Genomic DNA, 19,983 nt, shown 5'->3' on the forward strand with positions numbered 1-19,983 from the left:
AAGGCTATCACAAAGATTTTCAGTATAGAAACCACATTTCTCGACACTATTTGAAGGTGTGTTTTACTTTGATAGCTTAAAGCTTGGGCTCTATACAAACCACACCTTTTATTAAATTATTAACCGTTCTGATGGTAAAAAACAGTGATATTGTGTATGACCAATTACCGTTGGAATTTGTTTCCCAATTCCTAATGTGAATGTTCATGGTTTTCCAAACTCCCAAAGTTATATTTTATGGTCGTTAGGGGTCACTTGATGGCACCGTAGTTGGTGGTGAATGGAGAGAGAGATCATTGACGTCCTGTTTTGGGTCCGTGAAAATTAATTTCCTTGATACCCTTCCCTGGAAATGAGACATACCAATGATTCCCAATAAATCTTACTGGTTTTTACCTGATATTTTTGTAAAAATTCCTACATAAATAGGTGAAAATATTATCTTTTGTAAATGAATCTTTTACCCTCGATCATCTCTCTTCTATAAACTCGATGTCCTCTCTCGCAAAACGTCAATCATTTCTCTCTAAAATTCAAGGAACTGTTTTTTTTTTGGCTTTTATAGAGTGCCAAATGAGGCCCAAGGATTTCAAGGGCTAATTGTCGACCACTATTTGGATAGGTGTATTTGTACGTTTGGAATAGGGATTTCTGACAACGATCCAAGAATTATCTAGGGAAAACTATAAAAAGCTCTCCAAAATAAACTTTTTATACAACTTACCTCCAACTACTTTTCTTTCTCATTTTTTTTTCAAAAAAACAAATTTTTTATGCAAATACCCCCCCCCCCCATCCCAATGATTAAAAAAAGACTTTACCCATTATGTAAGTGCGCTCTGGCACTGCGTAAATGTGTTCCGGCAATGTAACACAGTGCTCCGGCATTATGTAAGTGTGTTCCGACAATATAACACAGGGCTCCGGCATTGTTTAGGGGCGCTCCGGCAATATATTACGGGAAAGACACAACCCTCCGGCACTTCATAAGTGTGCTCTGGCACGGCGTAAGTGCACTCCGGCAGTGTAGCATTCTGAGTCACAGGGCTCCGGCACTATTTAAGTATGCTTTGGCATGTACTATGGGAAGGGCATTTTATTCTAAAAAAATGAACTTTTTCTCTTGGAAGGTATTTGCATAAAAAGTTTGTTTTTTTAGAAAAAAATGAGAGAAAAAGTTTGCTGCAGGTAAGTTGCATCTCAGTATATTTTGAAAGGTTTTTTGTAAAAAACACAAAAATGCGAGTTATTAATGGGAACCAAAGGTCTTCACTATTAATTTGAGAAAGTAGGAGAGAAAAATCATTACAGTGAAACCCAAAGCAAAAGCATTTTCATTCTCTCTCTAAAAAAACACAGTAATGCGAGGTATTAATGGGCAACCAAAGGTCTTCACCATTAATTTCAGAAAGTAAGAGAGAAAAGCCATTGCAGTGAAACCCAAAGCAAGCTTCTTGGTTACTATAAGAAGAGTAAGCATGGATATAACCACTTGTGAAAAGAGAGTTTTGTTAGCTCCATTGTCTAGTTTCTGATCTGAAGCTCTGACACAATAGAAGGTGAATCTGATCTGCTTTCTAAGGAAGATGTATACGATTCATTTATAGTTGTGGAATGATGATCAGGTTGCTCTATTGTTAAAGAAGTTCCATGAAGGCAGCAAAGTTTGGTGATTTGTAAAGAATCATTGGGGTTTTGTAGGTGTTAAAGGAGGCATATTTGTATTTTTTGACCAACGAAGCAGAGGAATTTGAAGTTTCTCACGTTAGAGAAGGATTTGATCCACTTCTGTCTAAAGCTAATGGTTCTGGTTCTCCATCCGGTAAAATAATTAAAGATGATGGCTTTGGTTATGTAACACTATGTAGATTGATCTAGTCCAAATCTGGCAATTTTTATAGAGGAATTTGTTGAAAAACTAGAGGGAAGAGATGAACCCGTTCTTAGGATTAGGGGCAGTGTCGAGAGACTATCGATCGTAAAGATCAGGTTTTTATCCGAACTGTGAGAATTCTGTGAATTTCTGTGAACCTTTCCATGACTATGAAATCCCTACTTAAAGAGGGATGGAGGAGGCCATTCTCTCTTGAAATCTCTGAGAAAATGTGGCTATGTAATCTTCGAAAGTGGGTGATTACTTTCTACCTTTTAGATAATGACATTTCTTCTCACTAAGAAACTGAAATCACTAGGAAAACGTGGTCATGATATCCGCCGAAGTGGGTGGTTACTCTCTAACCTTTAGATAATGACACACTCTCTCTCTAAAAAGCTGAAATCTCTTAAAAAATGTGGCACTGTTATTCTCGGGAGTGGGTAGTTACTTTCTAGCCATTAAATAACGACACTTTCTCTCTCTAAAAAGCCTTCATTTTTTAGTGATAAGTATTAAATTATAAAAAAGATAAATATTGCACGTTTAAAAGCCCCATGGCCATACACACTTACCAACAGAATTTAGAGAATTTATTGTAAATGTTTAGATTTTTTCTTCTTTCCAAGTCAAAGATTATAGATTACATATGGCCATACACACTTACCAACAGAATTTAGAGAATTTATTGTAAATGTTTAGATTTTTTCTTCTTTCCAAGTCAAAGATTATAGATTACATATGGATCGAGCAATGCTTTTAGAATGATCACTCCATCCAAATAGTCCAACATGATAAAAAAAGATTACAATGTTTCTTAACGAGCATATGAAAATTGTAGAGATCAAGTTTCAGATAGAAAAACTACCAAAAAAATTTAGAGAGAGAAACTATCTCAAATTTTAAGTTTTAGAGAGAGAAAATATCTTAAAACTTTAGAGAGAGAAACTATATAAAAATATATAGAGGAAATATTTGAAATATTTAGAGAGAAAAATATTTAAATTTTTTTATATAGAGATACTATCTCAAATTTTAAATCTTAAAAAGAGAAAGTATATTAAAATTTAGATAGAGAAACTACTTGAAAATTTGAAAGAGAGAAACTATATCAAATTTTAAATTTTAGATAGAGAAAAATATCTTAAAACTTTAAAGAGTGAAACTATATCAAATTTTAGATAGAGAAAAATGCCTAAATTTTTTAGAAAGAGAAACTATTTGAAAAAAGTTTAGATAAAAATGCTATATCAAATTTTAAGTTTTAGAGCGAAAAAGTATATTAAAATTTTAGAAAGATAAACTATCTCAAAATTTAAGTTTTAGAAAAAGGGCATCTTAAAGTTTTAGAGAGAGTAACTATATCAAATTTTAGCATGAGACAAATTTTAAGTTTTAGATGGAGAAAGTACTGTAAAATTTTATAGAGATAAAACTATATTATATTTTAAGGAGAGAAATTACTTGAAATTTTTAAAAAGATAAACTATTTGAAATTCTTTAATGAACGAAACTATATCAAAATTTTAGAGAGAAAAACTATATCAAATTTTAGAGACAGAAAGTCCATAAATTTTTTTAGAGAGATCAACTATCTCAAAATATTTAGATAGAAAAGTTATTTCAAATTTTATACTGTATTCAAATTTTAGAGAGAAAAATTATCTCAAAAGTTAGAGAGAGAGAGAGAGAAATTGCATTTTTATAAAAAAGATATTCGAGACAATCCAAACATGGAATTTGTATTTTTTTGATTTTATACCGTATGCGATCGAAACAGGGAATTGCCATTTCCAGATAATCTCAATTCCAAGATGGGCTTTTCCCAAGATTGAAAAATCCAGGAATCCAAACGGGCCATTATCGTGGAATTTTTGATGGCTGAATTTTCCAAAACTTTCCAGCCATCGAAAATTCCATAATCCAAAACCTTACTGAACCAGAGATTTGTGATACGGCGGGCCCACAAAAACGAATATTTGTTACAAAACATTTCAAGTTTTCAGGGCTCCATTTCCATGGCTACTGAAGTTGCAGGATTAGGGTATTCATGGCGTTCTTCCTGTCCTTCTACCTTATACCCTCGCTCCTTCAGATCCTTACATTCAAAACCGGTAAAAGTGGCATTTGCTTCTTTAGCAGAAAACCGGAGCATTTCCTTCACTGATTCTGAGACCCATTTACTCGAATGCTTATTGGGTGTCCAAGGTCGTGGGCGCTCTGCTTCTAAAGCGCAACTCCAGGTACTTCTAGGTTTCCGGTTTGCCAATGGGCACTTGTAAGTTAAGGTATTTCTAGGGTTCGAGTTCATTCATGGGTTTTATTGTGCTTTCTTTCCAGTGGGGAGCATCTTTTAGGATTTTGGTTTGGTTATCTACTCTAGTCTCATCTCAAAATTGCACTCACATAGGAAGTTACAGGTGCTGGCATAGAAGCTTAGAGTTAAGGAGTTCTGTAACTTAGAAAAAGTGGCAAAAAGTTTTTATTAGAAAACCCACTGCATTTGATGAATCCTTTTTTTAAAATAAGTTTCCTATAAAATCTCAAATCCATTTTTATTTTACTTCCGAATTAATGAAAAAACGTGTAATTCCTGATCTCTTTAGGAAGAGTTATTAAATTTTGACTCATTTGATATTTGACTCAAGAATTGGTGTTGAATTTTCTGAATTCCTAGTGCTTCATGACATACTCAAATGGAGTATTTTATGATTGTTTTAATTTGGATTTGTTTTATGCATTCGTCACCCTATTGGAGATCTGTTGGTTTATGAAATTAATTAATGATTTTGGGAGGTGAATGTCTTGGTGTAGAATGTGACTTTCGAGATATAATCCAGGATGTGGATCAAGCTGTGCAGGTCCTCGAAAAATCTGAAGGTGTCAGGGACCCTGTAAGTCATGAATTAGTGAAACTTTGTTGTTTATTTTCTATTTTCAAAATTGTTTATTTTGTTAATACTGGTAGAATGGGGTATGCAAAAAGTGAGACTGGATTTTTAAACACTCTCATCAATCTTTGTTGGATTTGCAAATTTGATGTAGTATAAGTGTAGTTTTGGTTCACATATTCAAGGTTAATTCCTTCTGAAAAGATGGAATTGATTCTTTATTGGTGCTTGCTGTATCTGAATATTACACTGTAGTTTTTACTAATCATGTACCTCTGTGTTAATCATTTTGTAAAATAATTTATACATCTTCTGCTAGTACTGTTCAAATCTGCAATTGCTAGTACTTTTTTATTTGGCCTACTTTGTCCTTGTTTGTTTTATTCGGTTGCATAGGCGTGCTTATACACTCACACTTGGTGACGGTCCTATTTCTTACTTGAATACAACGCTGCTGCATTTGCTTATTTATACTTTGATGAATAGTTTATGCAAGTCTTTCTAGATGAATATGCCAAATTTTCTTCTAGGGAAGAGCATCCCCCATATTTTACTGATCTCCAATCTTGATGGTTCTGCTAGTATGGATTGTATCATCAAATAAACTTTTATCTTTTCATTGCATTAAGTTAGGATCTCATATTGGTGAACTACAATTTGGCAGACAAGCTCCAGCCTGATTGAAGGTTGTTGGCAACTTATCTTTACTACAAGACCGGGCACTGCATCTCCAATTCAAGTAAAAGTTTCAAGAAGTTGTTTGGAGATTTAATATGTTGATTATTATATTCTTAAGTAGTATTTGTTGTTCATGACATGTTTATATGCTTTCTTTAGAGGTTATAATGAACATAAGTACTCATGCATTGGATACATAGGAAGGATGCATATCAAACTAGTTACTCATGTAATGTTATATGCTTACATGTTTATACATGACCATGTTCGATCGGATTTTACATTCATATGATTTTTCTTTTTTTTTAGAGTACTTTCATATGTACTTTTTATGGTTATGCATCACTATGTTCACATATATGCTTCTAGCCTTCCAAAATAGGTGATATAGGCTTACTAATAACTATTCCAAGTCATTTGCTAGTTTATTAGTCATTTGTGCTTTTCAGCCTCACGATACCCATGTCACTTTCCCTCAATAGGAAGCAACCTAAGTTTCCAATCCTAATTGTTCTCCATAGCACAAGATCTTTGAGGAAAGTCTATTTCCTTTGGAAACTGGGATTGTCAAATGGTGTAGAAAAAGGGGGGACATAAACAGATAGAACCCCTAGAATCACGAATGATTAGAATAACTTCAAGAAAAGAATAAAAAAGAATCTAATACCTTAATATGTGAAGTAATAGAAGCAGGAATCTAGTCTTAGAAGATTATTAAACAAAATGAATAATTTTGAAAAGGGTGTGGTTTCCATAAGGTTGCAACCTTAAACAATCCAATTAAGGTGCAACTTCAAATTTTATCATGACATATAATTTTGATGTAAAATATTCTTAGGATTATCTCAAAATCTATTTTCATATCTAATTATAAAATTTTGAACTCCAAAAATGATTAAGATCAAGTAGATCTATAAACATATTGAAAACTTGAAAATGGACAGTCTAGATAATGTATTGTAAGTGCACTATTTCTGGTACTCAAAATCATTTTTTTAGTCATAGTCATACATCTCGATATCGAGATGTTTTTCGACATTAAAACAACCTTCGCGGATGGATTTTTGCGGTGCATCCGTAGTTCTACAATTTAAGGTTGCCCCCTTATATCAACTTTTTCCTTTTGAAAATGCTTTTTTAGATTGTAAATCTTTGCAGAAATGTCAGAAACTAGTATGCCATTGTAAATTCTATTTACAGTTTTGACCATTGTGTCTTGAAAAATATTTGACAACCTTACAATATTTGTTTCCATAGTGCTTAAAGCTTTCTTTGCGACTACTTCTAATTCTTGAAAATGATGTTAGTGGTTTTTTTTTAAAAAAGCAGGTTCTGTTTATTATTATTCATTATTTGTTTGAAAATTGACATTGCCATTTTGTGCATGGTTGCTAGAGAACTTTTGTTGGGGTTGATACATTCAGTATCTTTCAAGAAGTTTATCTAAGGACAGATGACCCCAGGGTCTGCAACATCGTGAAGTTCTCAGATTCAGTGGGTGAGCTGAAAGTAGAGGTATTCTATTGTATACTTATTCCCTTCCTACAATTTTCATTGTGTTTCTTAGCAGTAATTTTTCATAGCTGCTGTTTAAATCCCATCCTCCATTTGTTTTTGTGTAACATGATTGATCAGTATGACCCTCACAACATTTTCATTTCTTAGGTGCTATTTATTTAAGCACTTTAAGACATGAACTAAGCCTGAACTTAGCAGCAGTTTGCATGGGAAATGGCTACTTGGACTGAGATTCTGACTTCTGTACATGCAACAATTTGATAGGCAAGTTATGCCTCATGTACCATTGTGTTGATCCTTTATACACTCGGGCTGTATAGCTGAAAAAGTTTTCAATCACTTGTGCTTACTATTACTTTTCTGCGTATAGCTTATCTGTGTGTTGCAATGATCCGATTGAGGCATCATAACCGCCAACATATTGAAAAATATGGATAAAGGTAACAGGAGAATTATGCTTACTGCTGTGCTAAGAAGGTTGATCTAATGTTTAACATTTGAACCTGAAGCCATTTTTCAGTCGCAACAATTTATTATTTTGCTTTAACCTGAAGCCATTTTTCAGTCGCAACAATTTATTATTTTGCTTTAATTTTTAATACTTTGCTTTAACCTGTTTACTTTTCAGTGACTTCTATTCTATTTGGTTTGCCAGGCGGCAGCATCGGTTAAAGATGGAAAACGCATCCTTTTCCAGTTTGACAGGGCAGCATTCTCCTTTAAATTTTTGCCTTTCAAAGTTCCGTATCCAGTGCCATTTAGGCTTCTAGGAGATGAAGCAAAGGGTTGGTTGGATACTACTTATCTCTCTCACTCTGGAAATATTCGTATTTCAAGAGGAAATAAGGTACACGCTGATCAGTTTTATGTACCCATGTTCCAAATCATTCTGTTTTTTTCCAAATGCTTGAGGATAGTTAGTGTAATATGTTAACATTACTTATGATCTTTTGAATTATTAGTCTGCTTCTCTTTTTACGGTCTGATTTATTCTTTTAGATGGTTTAATAACTTATGGTGTTCTGTGCAGGGCACCACCTTTGTTCTGCAAAAGAAAATTGAACCGAGGCAGAGATTATTATCTGCAATATTGAGAGGGAAGGGAGTAAGAGAGGTTAGTAAATCTGTTCCTTATTTGGTGCTTCCATTCAGTCTGTCGTTTTATGGTAAATGTTGATTATATCCAGTTTTTGCCACTTAACTGCCATATGTTCCAACAGGTCGTAGAGGAATTTATATCTTCAAATCAGGATGTACAAATTAGAGATCCAGAATTTGGACTAGGAGAATGGCAATTATTATGGAGTTCTCAGGTATTTTTCATTATTGAAAATCATCGTGTTTTTCTACATTATCTGTCTATTACACAAAGAAAGACACTATTATCCTTTTGTGCACTCTAGGACATGTCTACATCCTTAAATCCATTGTGACCTTAGATATAGTGCTGCACCTTTTATATCCCCAGGCATCCTGACCCATGTGCTCTACTTGTAAACATCAGCTGGTTTATCCATATTCCATAGTAATGCTATACAGCTAGGTCTTTTTGATTGGTAAAAATGGGTGTGGCCTAAGTGTTCTCAGGGTAAAGAGTAACATAGTGCCAGTAGTGTTCATGGGTAGGAATATGAAGTAGTGATTCTGAGAGTGTAACCTCCCAATCTGTACTTTTGTATTGATAAACATCTCTCTTTGTTTACCAATGGAATCTACAACCTGGAAAGGAAATATGTAGATTATTGTTTTAATCTAATGGTTTTATGCAAATGCTTTTTCTTTGTATAGTGGAAAAATGGAAAAGTATTATCTGCAGAGGAATTTTTTAACATAAAATTTCATCAGTAACATAATTTAACACTGACATATGAGCCTCTTAAAATTTGTCTGGTCCTTTCACTCTCACTTGCATAATATCTTTTTCTTTCCTGTACCTATACCTGTGAGACATGTTTCTTTGGAGTTTGAAACCATCCGCTTGAACTTGCTGCATCTTGTTTGACTGAGTAAAATACCATGAATGTTTCTTCCTTCTAATTGAATGCCATTGTTATCACAGCCTGAAGATGAAAGTTGGTTAGAGAGTGCTGCCAGTGGACTCAAAGGTTTGCAGGTAAACTGAGCAAAAAAATTTATCCTTGCATACTTAAGAAATAAAAGAATCATAGAGTGCTTCACATAAAAAATTTTCTGACTTTGCTATTTTTCATTCAGTCATTTGCAATACTGCATCCTTGGAGGATGTTGCTCCAAGTATATGATGATCATAATAATTTATCTTTCCTCCTTCAGATGGTCAAGGAAAATGGATTATTAGAGAATCAGATTCAGCTGTTTCCAGGAGTTAGACTGCAAGTGCGAGGCAACTACACGTACGTTCCCTGAATCCTTGATTACACTACTATAAAATATAAGGTAGGAAATGAAGAATCTTTTAAGCAACAGGTTACTGGGAAGGTTGTAAAAAAACAGCGATGCAATGGCCATAATGGCATTATAAAGGAAACGGCCTCTGAGAATAATGTTTATAAAGGTAGTGCTGCACAAAAAAATACCTAACAAGTAGAACGCATATCCAACTTCTATACAAAAATTATGTTGTAAAAATTTGCATAATGACCATTATAATAAAAAAGGGAAATTTACTAAAATACCCATGAGAGATGAGCTATTTACTAATCTATCCATATTGTTTGATTTAATTTCAAAATACCCATCAAAACCCAAATGATCATGAGTTGGAATAGTTGCAAATGGGTAGAATGTTAAATAATTCATCTTATTTGATAAATTTCCCGAATGAAAATAACCAAAAAATGGTCTCTATAAAAGGAAAAAAGCCCTTCCATAAAGAAAATAGGAAAATGATTTCTTAGATATTTTGCTGTTATAATCTGTTATATATGCATTTTTCAGTTTTTTTCTGTTTTATATCCATTTTTTCCCATTATCGATGTTCTATTGTTTCTCACCTTCTCACATTGGAGATTTTTGAAGTTAGTCTTTATGGTATGCTGCACCTTTTGAAGTTAGTCTTTATGATACATTGATAACCTAGAACTGAGATTCCTTTCGTCAATTGCTCTGTCGTTAGGCTTTTACCCTATTGTTTGTAGTGGTTTCATTCAGTGAAACAACCATGATAAGTACCCAAACAATGAACCTGCACATAAACAGTTTCTATATACAGCTTATGCACATCAATGAAATTGTGTAATTGATAAAAAGAAAAGAGAAATATCAGAATGGAGCACATTCTCCTGTGGCATTTTTTTTCCCCAGGGTTTTGTTGTAATTCTGAACTATTGTTGTAGTGAGTGCTTTGAAAATCTTAAACAAGGTGCCTTCATCTGTGATCATCTGGTCCCGTGCATAAGCTTGGCTTTCATAGCTGCTTCCTTTAGCTATGTTCTAGGGCTTGTGATGGGAGAAACAAGGTCATATTTTTTAGATGCATGTGACTTAGAACATGGGGCATAATCTTTTGAAAACACCAAAAACCATTTATATTACACACCAGATTGGACAAGCCTTAGCATAAACCCGGTTACTGGTTTATGTGAAGGACTCCTTCAAATCTTCTGTAACTTGTTTGACCCGTGGCTATGGAACCTATCCCACATGCTTTAAGAAATACGATCATTCCTTTTGTTCCTCTGCTTGCTCGTATACTTTTTATGCTTTTCTCAATAAAGGGTTTTTACTCTTCAGTTTCTGATATACTTTTTGAGGGGCTTCTGAATCCATTACCGATGTTGAACCTTATATATTCATATAGATTTCAAAATACACATTCCACTGAGTATCCTGCTCTGAATGCTAATATTCATGAAATTTGGAGAGAGTTTTCTTTAATTTCATGACAAACTTCGAACTGTGAGACTTTGCCTGATTACAGAACTTTGAGCCAGAAGAAATATGAGGTGGTAATCAACGAAGTGGCACTTGTTCTTGGTGCATTTAGGTTCCCTCTTGATATCAGCAAAAAGGTCAATGTAGAACTCTTGTAAGTGTTAGTCAACTTAAACAACATAAGTTTACGTTTTGCCCACCTCTCTCTCTCTCTCTCTCTCTCTCTCTCTGGGCTTTCAGCAAGTGTGGGAGTTGCACCGAAAACCTCGTTGTTAAAACTTGAGTTCTGTTGAGGCTGAGAGATCTGATAATTTTTATAATTTTGCTTTACTTGCTTTACGTATGAAGATCTAAATTTCTTATGCAAAATTGGAATTGCAGGTATATTGATAACAAGATCCGGATAACACGAGGATACAAAGACTATCTAACTGTCCATGTCCGTGTTAAGTAAACAATAAACTCGGTACCGAAAGAGCAAAAGATGCATATTAGACCAAAAGCTTGACATTCATGCATTTTGTAATGATCTTAATTTGTTGTTAACATTTGTTTCGCAAATATCATGTACTATTTTGAAAATAAAAATCAATGTAATATAGTATTTGTCGTAGTTATAAAGATTGGCCTTGCCGACTAGAAATTTGTAAAATATTTTGAGAAGATATCTAAATAAACGAAAAAGCAGAAAAGAGACCCTTCAATTGTTTAATTACGATCGTTTAAAGGGGCCTTCAATGATTTTGCTAAGGGATTCAAACCCTTAAATGATATTTTCTCGAAAATCTTTTTGCTTGTGAAAGAAAAAAACAGACATATTTCCACATTAATTTTCCAGAAATACCAAAACCATTCACCCAAAAATTACATGAATGCAATAAATCGACCGCTAATCGACCAATACATGACTCATGCAACCGCTTACAGTCACTGGTAAATTACCACCATCATTTGACAGGCCATACTGCATGAACACAATAAAATTTATCCTAAATCAGAGAAGCCTCAATAGAATCAAAGGAAAAAGCCAACGAGTTCAATATTTTGAATCTAAATAAGCTTTCAAATTATTGCAAAGACAGCACAACAAAATTGAATCTTATAGGAACAAGACTCCTTTAATTTATTTTTTTCCCATATTAGTACGTGGGCATCGAAGAGGAGCATCAACCTTTTTTCTTTTTTTTTTGGGTAAGTGAGGGAGCATCAACCTCCCTTAAGCAGACTGCATATCATGGGTGGCTGTGCAAAGATGTAGCCTCCATTCCAGCGAGGGGGGCCCAGCTAGGCCGCAAATCTGAGTGAAAAATGAGCCAGCGAATGGTGCTGATAAACTGAATCATGCTTCACCTGATTTTAGATAAAGGTATCAATCATATGGTGAGGAATCTCAACAACAAGATAACTACCAGTTTAGAGTTCCTAGATCATCTCTCTCTCATGCAGGCCAGCACAACCACACACGTGTGAGCAAACACAGACACACATGCACATGCTGTAGCTCTCTAAATGAGAACCCAAAAATAGCTTTTCTTGTAATTAGTTTCAGAATGACATAAAAATTACAGACTTGATTATTCGATATGAGATTCCAGAAAAAACTGTGAATAAGCCTGAAACTAGTAAAATATGTTCTAATGTGACAACCAGGCATGGATAACTACCATTTAGAGGGGATAACGGATGACACAAAAGAGGAACGGATTAGAACAAACAATCTCATAAAACATAAAACATAGCCTTTAACAAGATAAATATAAGGAGAAGAGGGATAATAGAGAAGGGGCGGGTTTTGGTTTGAAGCTTTAAATTTAATTGTTTCATTTGATAGGGAAGTTACGTCAAATTTCACGAAATAACTATGATAAATTTTCTATATGTACATCAATTTCTTTCATCAAAACCCAAGTGGATATTTCCTTTGCGTATTGAACACCAAAGTACCTTATTAAGCCAAATTGAGAGAAGCGTCCTATTTGATTACCTTATGCTGGGGCCAGTTTATCGCATAAGGACTTATAAGCAGCACTGCAATGCTTGAATTTCTCCTCTGCTGCCACCTATTTCCACATAAAGCTAATGTTTAACAACTAAGTTTAAATCTCAAGCAAATAAATTTAAGCCATTATGATATAGTGAATAAGTCGGTACACAACAGTTCTGGCAAAAGCAGACATGTATAAGCACATCCAATTGTATGTATGTAACAGCACAACACTCAAACAAGCCGCAACACATGGAGAACATCATGTGCGCAGTGCGTATGCCATTCATCCCCACAATCCCCACAATTCATATTCAAAGATGGAGAATGGCGATGAACCATTCCAGTGCCCAAAGTCCATCGGTCTGTCAAGTGGAAGTCACACACACGATGGGTATAGTGCAGTAGTATACTTTCCCTACATGAACATGATACTCAGAGAGCAACTGTTCTATGCTTCTCTTCTCATCTATGTAAAGATCCTTCAGGTTATGTTACAGAGCTCTAATCACTCATTTTCCCGCTCAAAAATTTCCTTAAATACAGAATGATCTCCCAAGCGTCACCTGGGATCTGTACTTCAGGAGGTTCTCGAATTTACAGAAGATTTAGGGGTCCTATCCCATGTAATCTCTTTTCTTGGGGCATAGAGAGCAGCATACCATGGTGGTATAAGAATCTTCCTTTCAGTTCATACAACACATTCAATGAATTGGCTGAACGGTTTCAGTCAAGTAGATCACTAAACCCAATTTGTTAAGGTCTTATCGACCAGAACCCATCCTGGCAATTCAAAAAAGAAAAGACTACTGGCTGTTCACAACCATGTAAAAAGAACAACTAGAGGTCCCCTGCCACCAAAATCCCTTTTCTTTCCTGAATATTGACAGAGGAAATGCTTCATCAAGATGCTTTGTGATGAAGTTCTCCCGCTAAAATCCTCAAGATGTTTCTTGAGCCAAATTTGGTGGAGAGTTCACCTAAAGACCACTAAATCATGCGTGCTTTGATCCTAAAAACAATGCTGAAGGCATAGGAACAGCAAATACAAATGAGGGCAATCACTTAAACATTAGCGTTTTTCAAACAAACAAGTACCAAATCAACAATCCATGTCCATCAATATTATCTAAAACTTAACCTCATGACTATTTTTACGAGAATTATACCTTTGAAGAACCCTGGTGACGATCTGGATGCCATCTTAAAGCACAAGCTCGGTATCTGGAAATGAAAAACGATATAAGAAACAATAAAAGTGGTAACATGGCAGCCATTGATATGGACTTAAAAATATCTTCAATTTCTCTAGAGCAAAAGTCGAAATCATACAATATGAAACAAGGAATTGGTTTGGAAAAGCAAGAAGATGTAAAACCTCGCGAGGACAATAAAAAAGAAAGAAACAATTTTCCAAAAGAAAACTAAAAAAGAATAGTGAAAAAGAAAAAAAAACTTACGCACTCTTAACATCTTCTAGCTTTAGTGGTTCAGAAGCACTCAAACCAAGAGCCAGTCTCTCTGAAGTTGAATCAGATTCATCTTCATCTGAAGAATAGCTTTCTCTCCTAGATCTCCAATTCCAAGTGGTTCTAGAAGCTTCCCTCCAATGGAAATTACTCCCCTTATTAAATGACCAATAACAGTAACGTTCACCTCCAAAAGCAGATCGAAATATAAACTCAACATCCTCATCTTCATCAAAGCAGAAATGGAAGCCTCCTTTCTCTGGGTAAATGATCATATGATCAGTCGGTCACTTATTTAAGTCCATTGTTCAATGAAAATAGTGAAAGCACTATAATCCAAAAGAGGGACAGTTACAAAAAGTAGTAATTACTCCAAAGGACTGCGTTTTTATGTATCCCATTGCACTCTATTATAATTTCCCGTGAAAATATTACGAGATATGGTATATAACCACGAAAGCAACATCTATTTCTTATACTCTTTAGCATGGAAGAGTATATAATAAACCCCGTCCACCATTACAATCAGTGACTAATGCTGAAGAAGAAAGCTCCAATTTGTACTTTGGCAACAAAAGAAGTGGAAGGTATGAAGCAAAAGTGAATTGATAATCTTCCGTCCCTAGCAGAAGGGCTACCAACTTTTGCTTTATATTTTGGCTCAGGAAGAAGATTAATTATTTCTCTGTAGTTTATACATCACTGGGAGCACAACATTGTCACTCACGCTCTCTTTCTTCTTTTATAATTATTCAATTTATATACCTTCTTACAGGTTTCTCCAAACATCATGATGCCAAGATTCCCAAGAAAATGAAAGATGTGAACACGATACGATTCTCATGCTGAAAAAACTTAATAGCCAATGGCAATAACTCTAATTTTCAAAACTCGAGATATAGAAAGTTCTTTCTTAGGTAATTAGAAATTTGGGATTAGAAAAAAATTCATATAAATTCCTTACTTTTCCTCCTGTAACTTCCCCAAGGAGATTCCTGTGAGCCAGAAGTACTTTGCCTGGTTCTCTTTCCACCATATGCACTTCCATATGCCCATGAGGTGCCCTTGCGAGACTCTGAATGATCATTCTCTTCATCACCCAATCGCCAGCTCTGATACATAATGCGAGATGATTATAACAATAACTACTTTCAGGCTATCAGTAGTTCAGAAGATGAAATTTATTTTAGAGAATAGAAGTATGTTCTATATACAGTGGCATGCAAGTTTGCGCACATATTCTACTAAGTAATTTGTACCCCTTTGCGCATGTACTTTCCTAATGAATCAAACATTCCTTAACTATACATGCAGAACACAAACAGTGCTGAAGTACTACACACAAACACACACAGATGTATGCATGTTTGTGTGTATGTGTGCGCACATGCATGCTTGTGTATGTGTGCGCATGCATGCTTGTGTTTCATAGTATTAGCTATCTGTTCTATATATATATATATATATATATATATATATATATATATATATATATATATATTTATTTATTTATTTATTTATTTATTTTAGACCTATCTGTTCTATAGATATTAAGGTACAGTTAAGGAGATAGAGACTTTAGTGTAGGTACCTACTGAGGTGTGCTCTACAAAATGGGGTCTAAGGGCATACCTTCTGATCCAATTCACTCTCTATCGCTTCCTAATAAATATCTTCATTGATAATTTATTAGAAATATAAGAATTTTGATTGAAAAAGAAATCTCTCCCTAGAATAAGATTTACCAAAACCTAGTGAAAGTCAATGATCCAAGAGGAAAGGAAAATGCCAGCAACCATCTTTTATAAAAAAAATTGAGGCCAGAAATTCGATAAAATCCAAACCTGGAATAGATGATCTGCAAATGCAGCAACATTCCTCAGCAATGTCTTTTTCCCTTCCATCCTTCGGAATCTGTTTGTGTAACTGTTGAATCTCTACAAGGACAAAATCCGAGGCAAAGTAATTACAAAACAGAAAACAGAAAGGAACCGGCAATAAGAGAAAGAGGGGGAGTAAGAAAGAGGAACAAGCGTCACTTTCAAAGTAGTTGTAGTATGATAGTGTATACAATCCATTTTCTTAAAGTGAAACAAATAATGAGGACCTTTAATATGTAAAGGATAAAAAGAACAAAGAACTTTAATACACACTAGAGCATGATGTCAAAAATCACCCCAAGAGTTGTGCTCAGTGTAGAATGCTCTTAGTTTTCACTTACATTTCAGCTAAACAAATATTTTGATAACTCACTGGTCAAAGAAAGAATGCCACTCCATACAGAACTCTTGAGCTGCCACTCAGAAATATAGATAACAATGAGAACTGTACTTTTTTGTGAAGAGGGAACAGCATTTTTTTTTTTTTTTGGGGTGGGGGTGGGGGTGGGGGAGAAAGAATATTTGCATTGATTGTTTGACAATCTTACCGCATTCATTTTTGAATGGAGAAGAAAGGGGGGGGTGGGGTTGGTGGAATTAGAAAATATGACTAAATAGAAAAAACCAACATGCTGCTTTTATTTTTTATTTATATTTTTGGATAAAATGCCACTTGACTACAAAGCAGTGAAAACTGCCATCATGCTTGCCTCCTACCCTCTCCCCAAAACAGAGAAGGGAGGGAGGGAACAAGGCAGAGCTAGGTTCACAAGGGTAATGACAGTTTTTCGCTATTTCAACAAAATTAAGTGATCGCTTATTCTCACTTTTTTCAAGGTGGAATATTTGATAATATCTCCAAAAAATGAAACATGCATAGTTTGTCCCCATCAGAAAAGGAGAAGAGAGGACAAGACTGGGCTCTTCAGACTGAAAATTTCCAAGTTGGTACAAAGAATCAAAGTCGAAAAGGAAATACATGACATACTCTTTTGTTTTGTCTAATCAGGCAATGCTATGAGATATTCTTAGCTGCACTTTATTGGTATGGGCAATATAGCGATTGAACCTTTTCTAAAATAACATATTAGGCTTCACATCACCTCATAAAGCGTGATATTTTTATGTAAAAGTTTCTATATGTAGGATTTTGTACCTTTTTCCCAAAACTGATAAAACCATTTTTTGTAGATTACTGTTTTTCTATTGATTCTTTAACTATCTTAAATAGCCAATAGCATCCTCGAAATTGGGAACAGTACAGTTCTAATTACACCTGTTTTCAGCTTCCACACAGTAAGAACATAAAGGTCACCGTAATTATCTTGTAGTTTAGGATTCATTTCATCAAAGGAAGCATGACTTAAAGTAACACACGGGATAATGGTTAACAGTTTCTCGAAGTTCTACCTTATTGGAATCTCTAGCGGCACCAAAGCCCTGGAAAAGAGTAACAAAGTTATGAAAAGAAAACAGAAATCAAAGCATCAAACTCGTCTATCATAATTCCAAACTGTTTTTTGATAAATATCATAATTCCAAACTTAGTGAATCAAAGCACTTAAATTGAATTCATCATTTAACAATTACATAGGATGTTTTATACTCTGCAGATTACAAGATCATGAAAAACTCCAAATGATCTAGCAGAGGATAATTGTATGTTAAAAGGACCAGCAGTAAAACACATAATAAATTCTTAAACAATTCTTCGTATGGGAAGCGATTCTTCCTTGAATTCAAATATAAATTGTGTTGTGATACGTTGATAGCACTGTATTACTTCAGTAATATCTGACTTCTTCAGTAATGCCTCCAGGGTGTGGAAGAAATAAATAAAAAAGCATTTTCCAACGTAAGATATCAATAACAAACACACAAACCTAGAATTCAGAAGATTCACGAAGATATAACATGTTTAATGCTTTAATTACACTACAGTACATGTTTAAGTACAATACAAATTGATACAAGATTATAACATGCCCAATCAATACACTACGACCATTTTCAATGAGCTAAAAGCATTAAAGATGGTGCACATAAAAATCTCACGGTTCGAATTTCCCCCTTATGTACAGAACAAATGAAAACAAAATCACATATTATCCAGAGATTTCAACTAAATTTACAGAACATATTCCACAAAAAACCCAAATAAATGCAGACAAATATAACCCACAAAAAATGAACAGGGAAAAACAAAGAAAAAAACATCAAAACCCAATTTTTGTGGGAACAAGATATCACCTTTATGCTTTAACCAGTCACAGAATCCACAAATTGAAAGAGAGTACCAGGAAAAAATGGAAAGAGGAAGAGGAAAACGATGGAAAACTCACAAAATCCCATTGCGTCCTCCTCCTCCTCTCTGAAGCCGCACTGGAATGAAAGAGGGCCGTTCCGTGGGCCACAGAGGGGGTGAGGTTATCATAACGGTTGAAGACTCTGGATTTCAGGACACCGTTCATCATGGCTCTCTCCCCCCCTCTCTCTCTCTCTAAAACTCGCTATAAATCATTGCTCGCAATGGGAACTTTCTCTCTCTAAAATTCACTACAACATCAAGGCTGGCTATGGAACCCTCTCCTCCATCTCTGCAACATGGGGAGCAAAGTGGAATACTCTCTCTCTCCACTTTTAAGTTTACTGCACCTAAAAAATCGATCGAAATTTACCAAATTGCACACGAGACCTTCTCTGTTTAATATTCACTTGTATTTTACTTGAATTTAGAAAAACCTTTAAATATGGATTAGGCTATAGAGCCTAGGCTTTATTAATAAAACAAAATAAAGCCCGGCCTCAAACAACGTACTTTTGGCAATAAAAATCTCCGTGCCTCTAAAATCAAATTTTCAAAAGAACATGAATTTTGAAACTATAAAATTAGTAAATATTTTACATACCTATGAATACTTATTTCTACCGTAAAATAGACGGTTTACCTAACTTATTACAATATATGTTATTTTTAAAGCTTGAAATCCTCAAAATTTTCCAAAACCGTAATGTTAAAAGAAAGATGATCCATGTAAAAGTTTTTCGATACTTGAATTACAAATTTCGATGAGTTATAAGGTGATGCTTTACTTATTTTGATAGGATTACAGCTCTATCATATCATTTTCCTTAAAAGTATACATAAACATAAGCTTATCATATCATTTTCCTTAAAAGTATACATAAACATAAGCTTGAAGAGGTAGAAAAAATGTTTGAAAAATATCATAAAGGACACGGGTTTTATGAGTCCACGGAATACATTCTCAATTTTTAAAAAAAATTGTCCAAATGATCTTTGCTTACTATTTGGAATCCCAAAGAGGCCTCACCCAAATGACAAAAATACTGGTTCTCGTTCTAAATTATAAATAAGGAACTTTATGTTTAGTATTTGTAATACAAACTAATTAGACGTAATATTTTACTTCTTCACCTAAATGCTTTGCGTATATAAAATGACAAAAACATATCCCTAAAAAAACCCCTCGTTGTTATGCATTACTAATAGATATAGTAAGCAAGTCGGGGACTAATAACCAAAACATCATAAATAAATCGGTTTTATTTCAAAAGGTTAGAGAAAAAATTCAGGTAAAAAATGCATTTCGCCAAAAACTAAGGTAAGTTATAGAATCATTAATATTTTGGATTTGGCTAAAAAAACGGAGGGAAAAAATCGGATATATAAAGATGATGTATTATAGGATTATGATTTGCTATTATTATATAGATACGTTAAAGCTATTCAACAATAATTTTATAGTCTTACCTAGTGTCGTGAGAGTAATAAATAAATTCAATAACAGTGCTAACTCTACTATCACGATGCAAA

At 34.4% G+C, this 19,983-nt stretch overlaps 2 protein-coding genes across 9 annotated transcripts; one reads left to right on the plus strand and one right to left on the minus strand.

The window, feature by feature from the left end:
- Positions 1–3,606: 3,606 nt before the first annotated feature.
- On the plus strand, positions 3,607–11,433 carry LOC18445421 (Plastid-lipid associated protein PAP / fibrillin family protein). 2 transcript variants are annotated; one of them, XM_006855559.4, is made up of 11 exons: positions 3,607–4,116; positions 4,714–4,767; positions 5,429–5,503; positions 6,838–6,957; positions 7,616–7,807; positions 7,991–8,074; positions 8,181–8,273; positions 9,020–9,073; positions 9,253–9,332; positions 10,859–10,966; positions 11,194–11,433. In XM_006855559.4, the coding sequence occupies exons 1-11, from the start codon at positions 3,892–3,894 to the stop codon at positions 11,264–11,266; spliced, it is 1,158 nt and encodes a 385-aa protein (XP_006855621.1). In that variant the 5' UTR covers positions 3,607–3,891; the 3' UTR covers positions 11,267–11,433. The 2 variants fall into 2 exon arrangements, with proteins under 2 accessions (XP_006855621.1, XP_088703413.1); XM_088847287.1 differs by lacking the exon at positions 10,859–10,966.
- A 362-nt stretch (positions 11,434–11,795) lies between these two features.
- On the minus strand, positions 11,796–18,920 carry LOC18445422 (uncharacterized). Of its 7 annotated transcripts, none has more exons than XR_002282888.2 (8): positions 18,488–18,864; positions 17,556–17,585; positions 16,110–16,202; positions 15,230–15,377; positions 14,261–14,524; positions 13,966–14,020; positions 12,797–12,872; positions 11,796–12,162 (listed from the first exon to the last, which is right to left on the minus strand). XR_002282888.2 is itself a non-coding variant. In XM_006855560.4 (8 exons), the coding sequence occupies exons 1-7, from the start codon at positions 18,617–18,619 to the stop codon at positions 12,798–12,800; spliced, it is 801 nt and encodes a 266-aa protein (XP_006855622.2). In that variant the 5' UTR covers positions 18,620–18,920; the 3' UTR covers positions 11,796–12,162; position 12,797. The 7 variants fall into 7 exon arrangements, 2 of the variants coding, with proteins under 2 accessions (XP_006855622.2, XP_088703414.1); XM_006855560.4 differs by having other exon boundaries at positions 14,257–14,524; positions 18,488–18,920; XR_016041086.1 differs by having other exon boundaries at positions 11,855–12,162; positions 12,797–13,820; positions 14,257–14,524; positions 18,488–18,896.
- Positions 18,921–19,983: the final 1,063 nt, after the last annotated feature.

This window comes from Amborella trichopoda, chromosome 9, assembly GCF_054954075.1.
Source record: "Amborella trichopoda isolate Santa Cruz 75 chromosome 9, AtrichopodaSantaCruz75HAP2 v2.0, whole genome shotgun sequence".
In the NCBI taxonomy this organism is placed as follows: domain Eukaryota; kingdom Viridiplantae; phylum Streptophyta; class Magnoliopsida; order Amborellales; family Amborellaceae; genus Amborella; species Amborella trichopoda.

Bases quoted from the DNA above. Each gene is read 5' to 3' on its own strand.
- LOC18445421 (XM_006855559.4), top strand. From the start codon at position 3,892: ATGGCTACTGAAGTTGCAGGATTAGGGTATTCATGGCGTTCTTCCTGT. The intron at 8,274-9,019 runs GTATTTTTCATT...TTGTTATCACAG, and splicing joins AATTATTATGGAGTTCTCAG to CCTGAAGATGAAAGTTGGTT. The intron at 10,967-11,193 runs GTAAGTGTTAGT...TTGGAATTGCAG, and splicing joins AAGGTCAATGTAGAACTCTT to GTATATTGATAACAAGATCC.
- LOC18445422 (XM_006855560.4), bottom strand. From the start codon at position 18,619: ATGATGAACGGTGTCCTGAAATCCAGAGTCTTCAACCGTTATGATAAC. The intron at 15,378-16,109 runs GTTTGGATTTTA...ATTATGTATCAG, and splicing joins TTGCAGATCATCTATTCCAG to AGCTGGCGATTGGGTGATGA. The intron at 12,873-13,965 runs GTATAATTCTCG...ATGTGGAAATAG, and splicing joins GTCACCAGGGTTCTTCAAAG to GTGGCAGCAGAGGAGAAATT.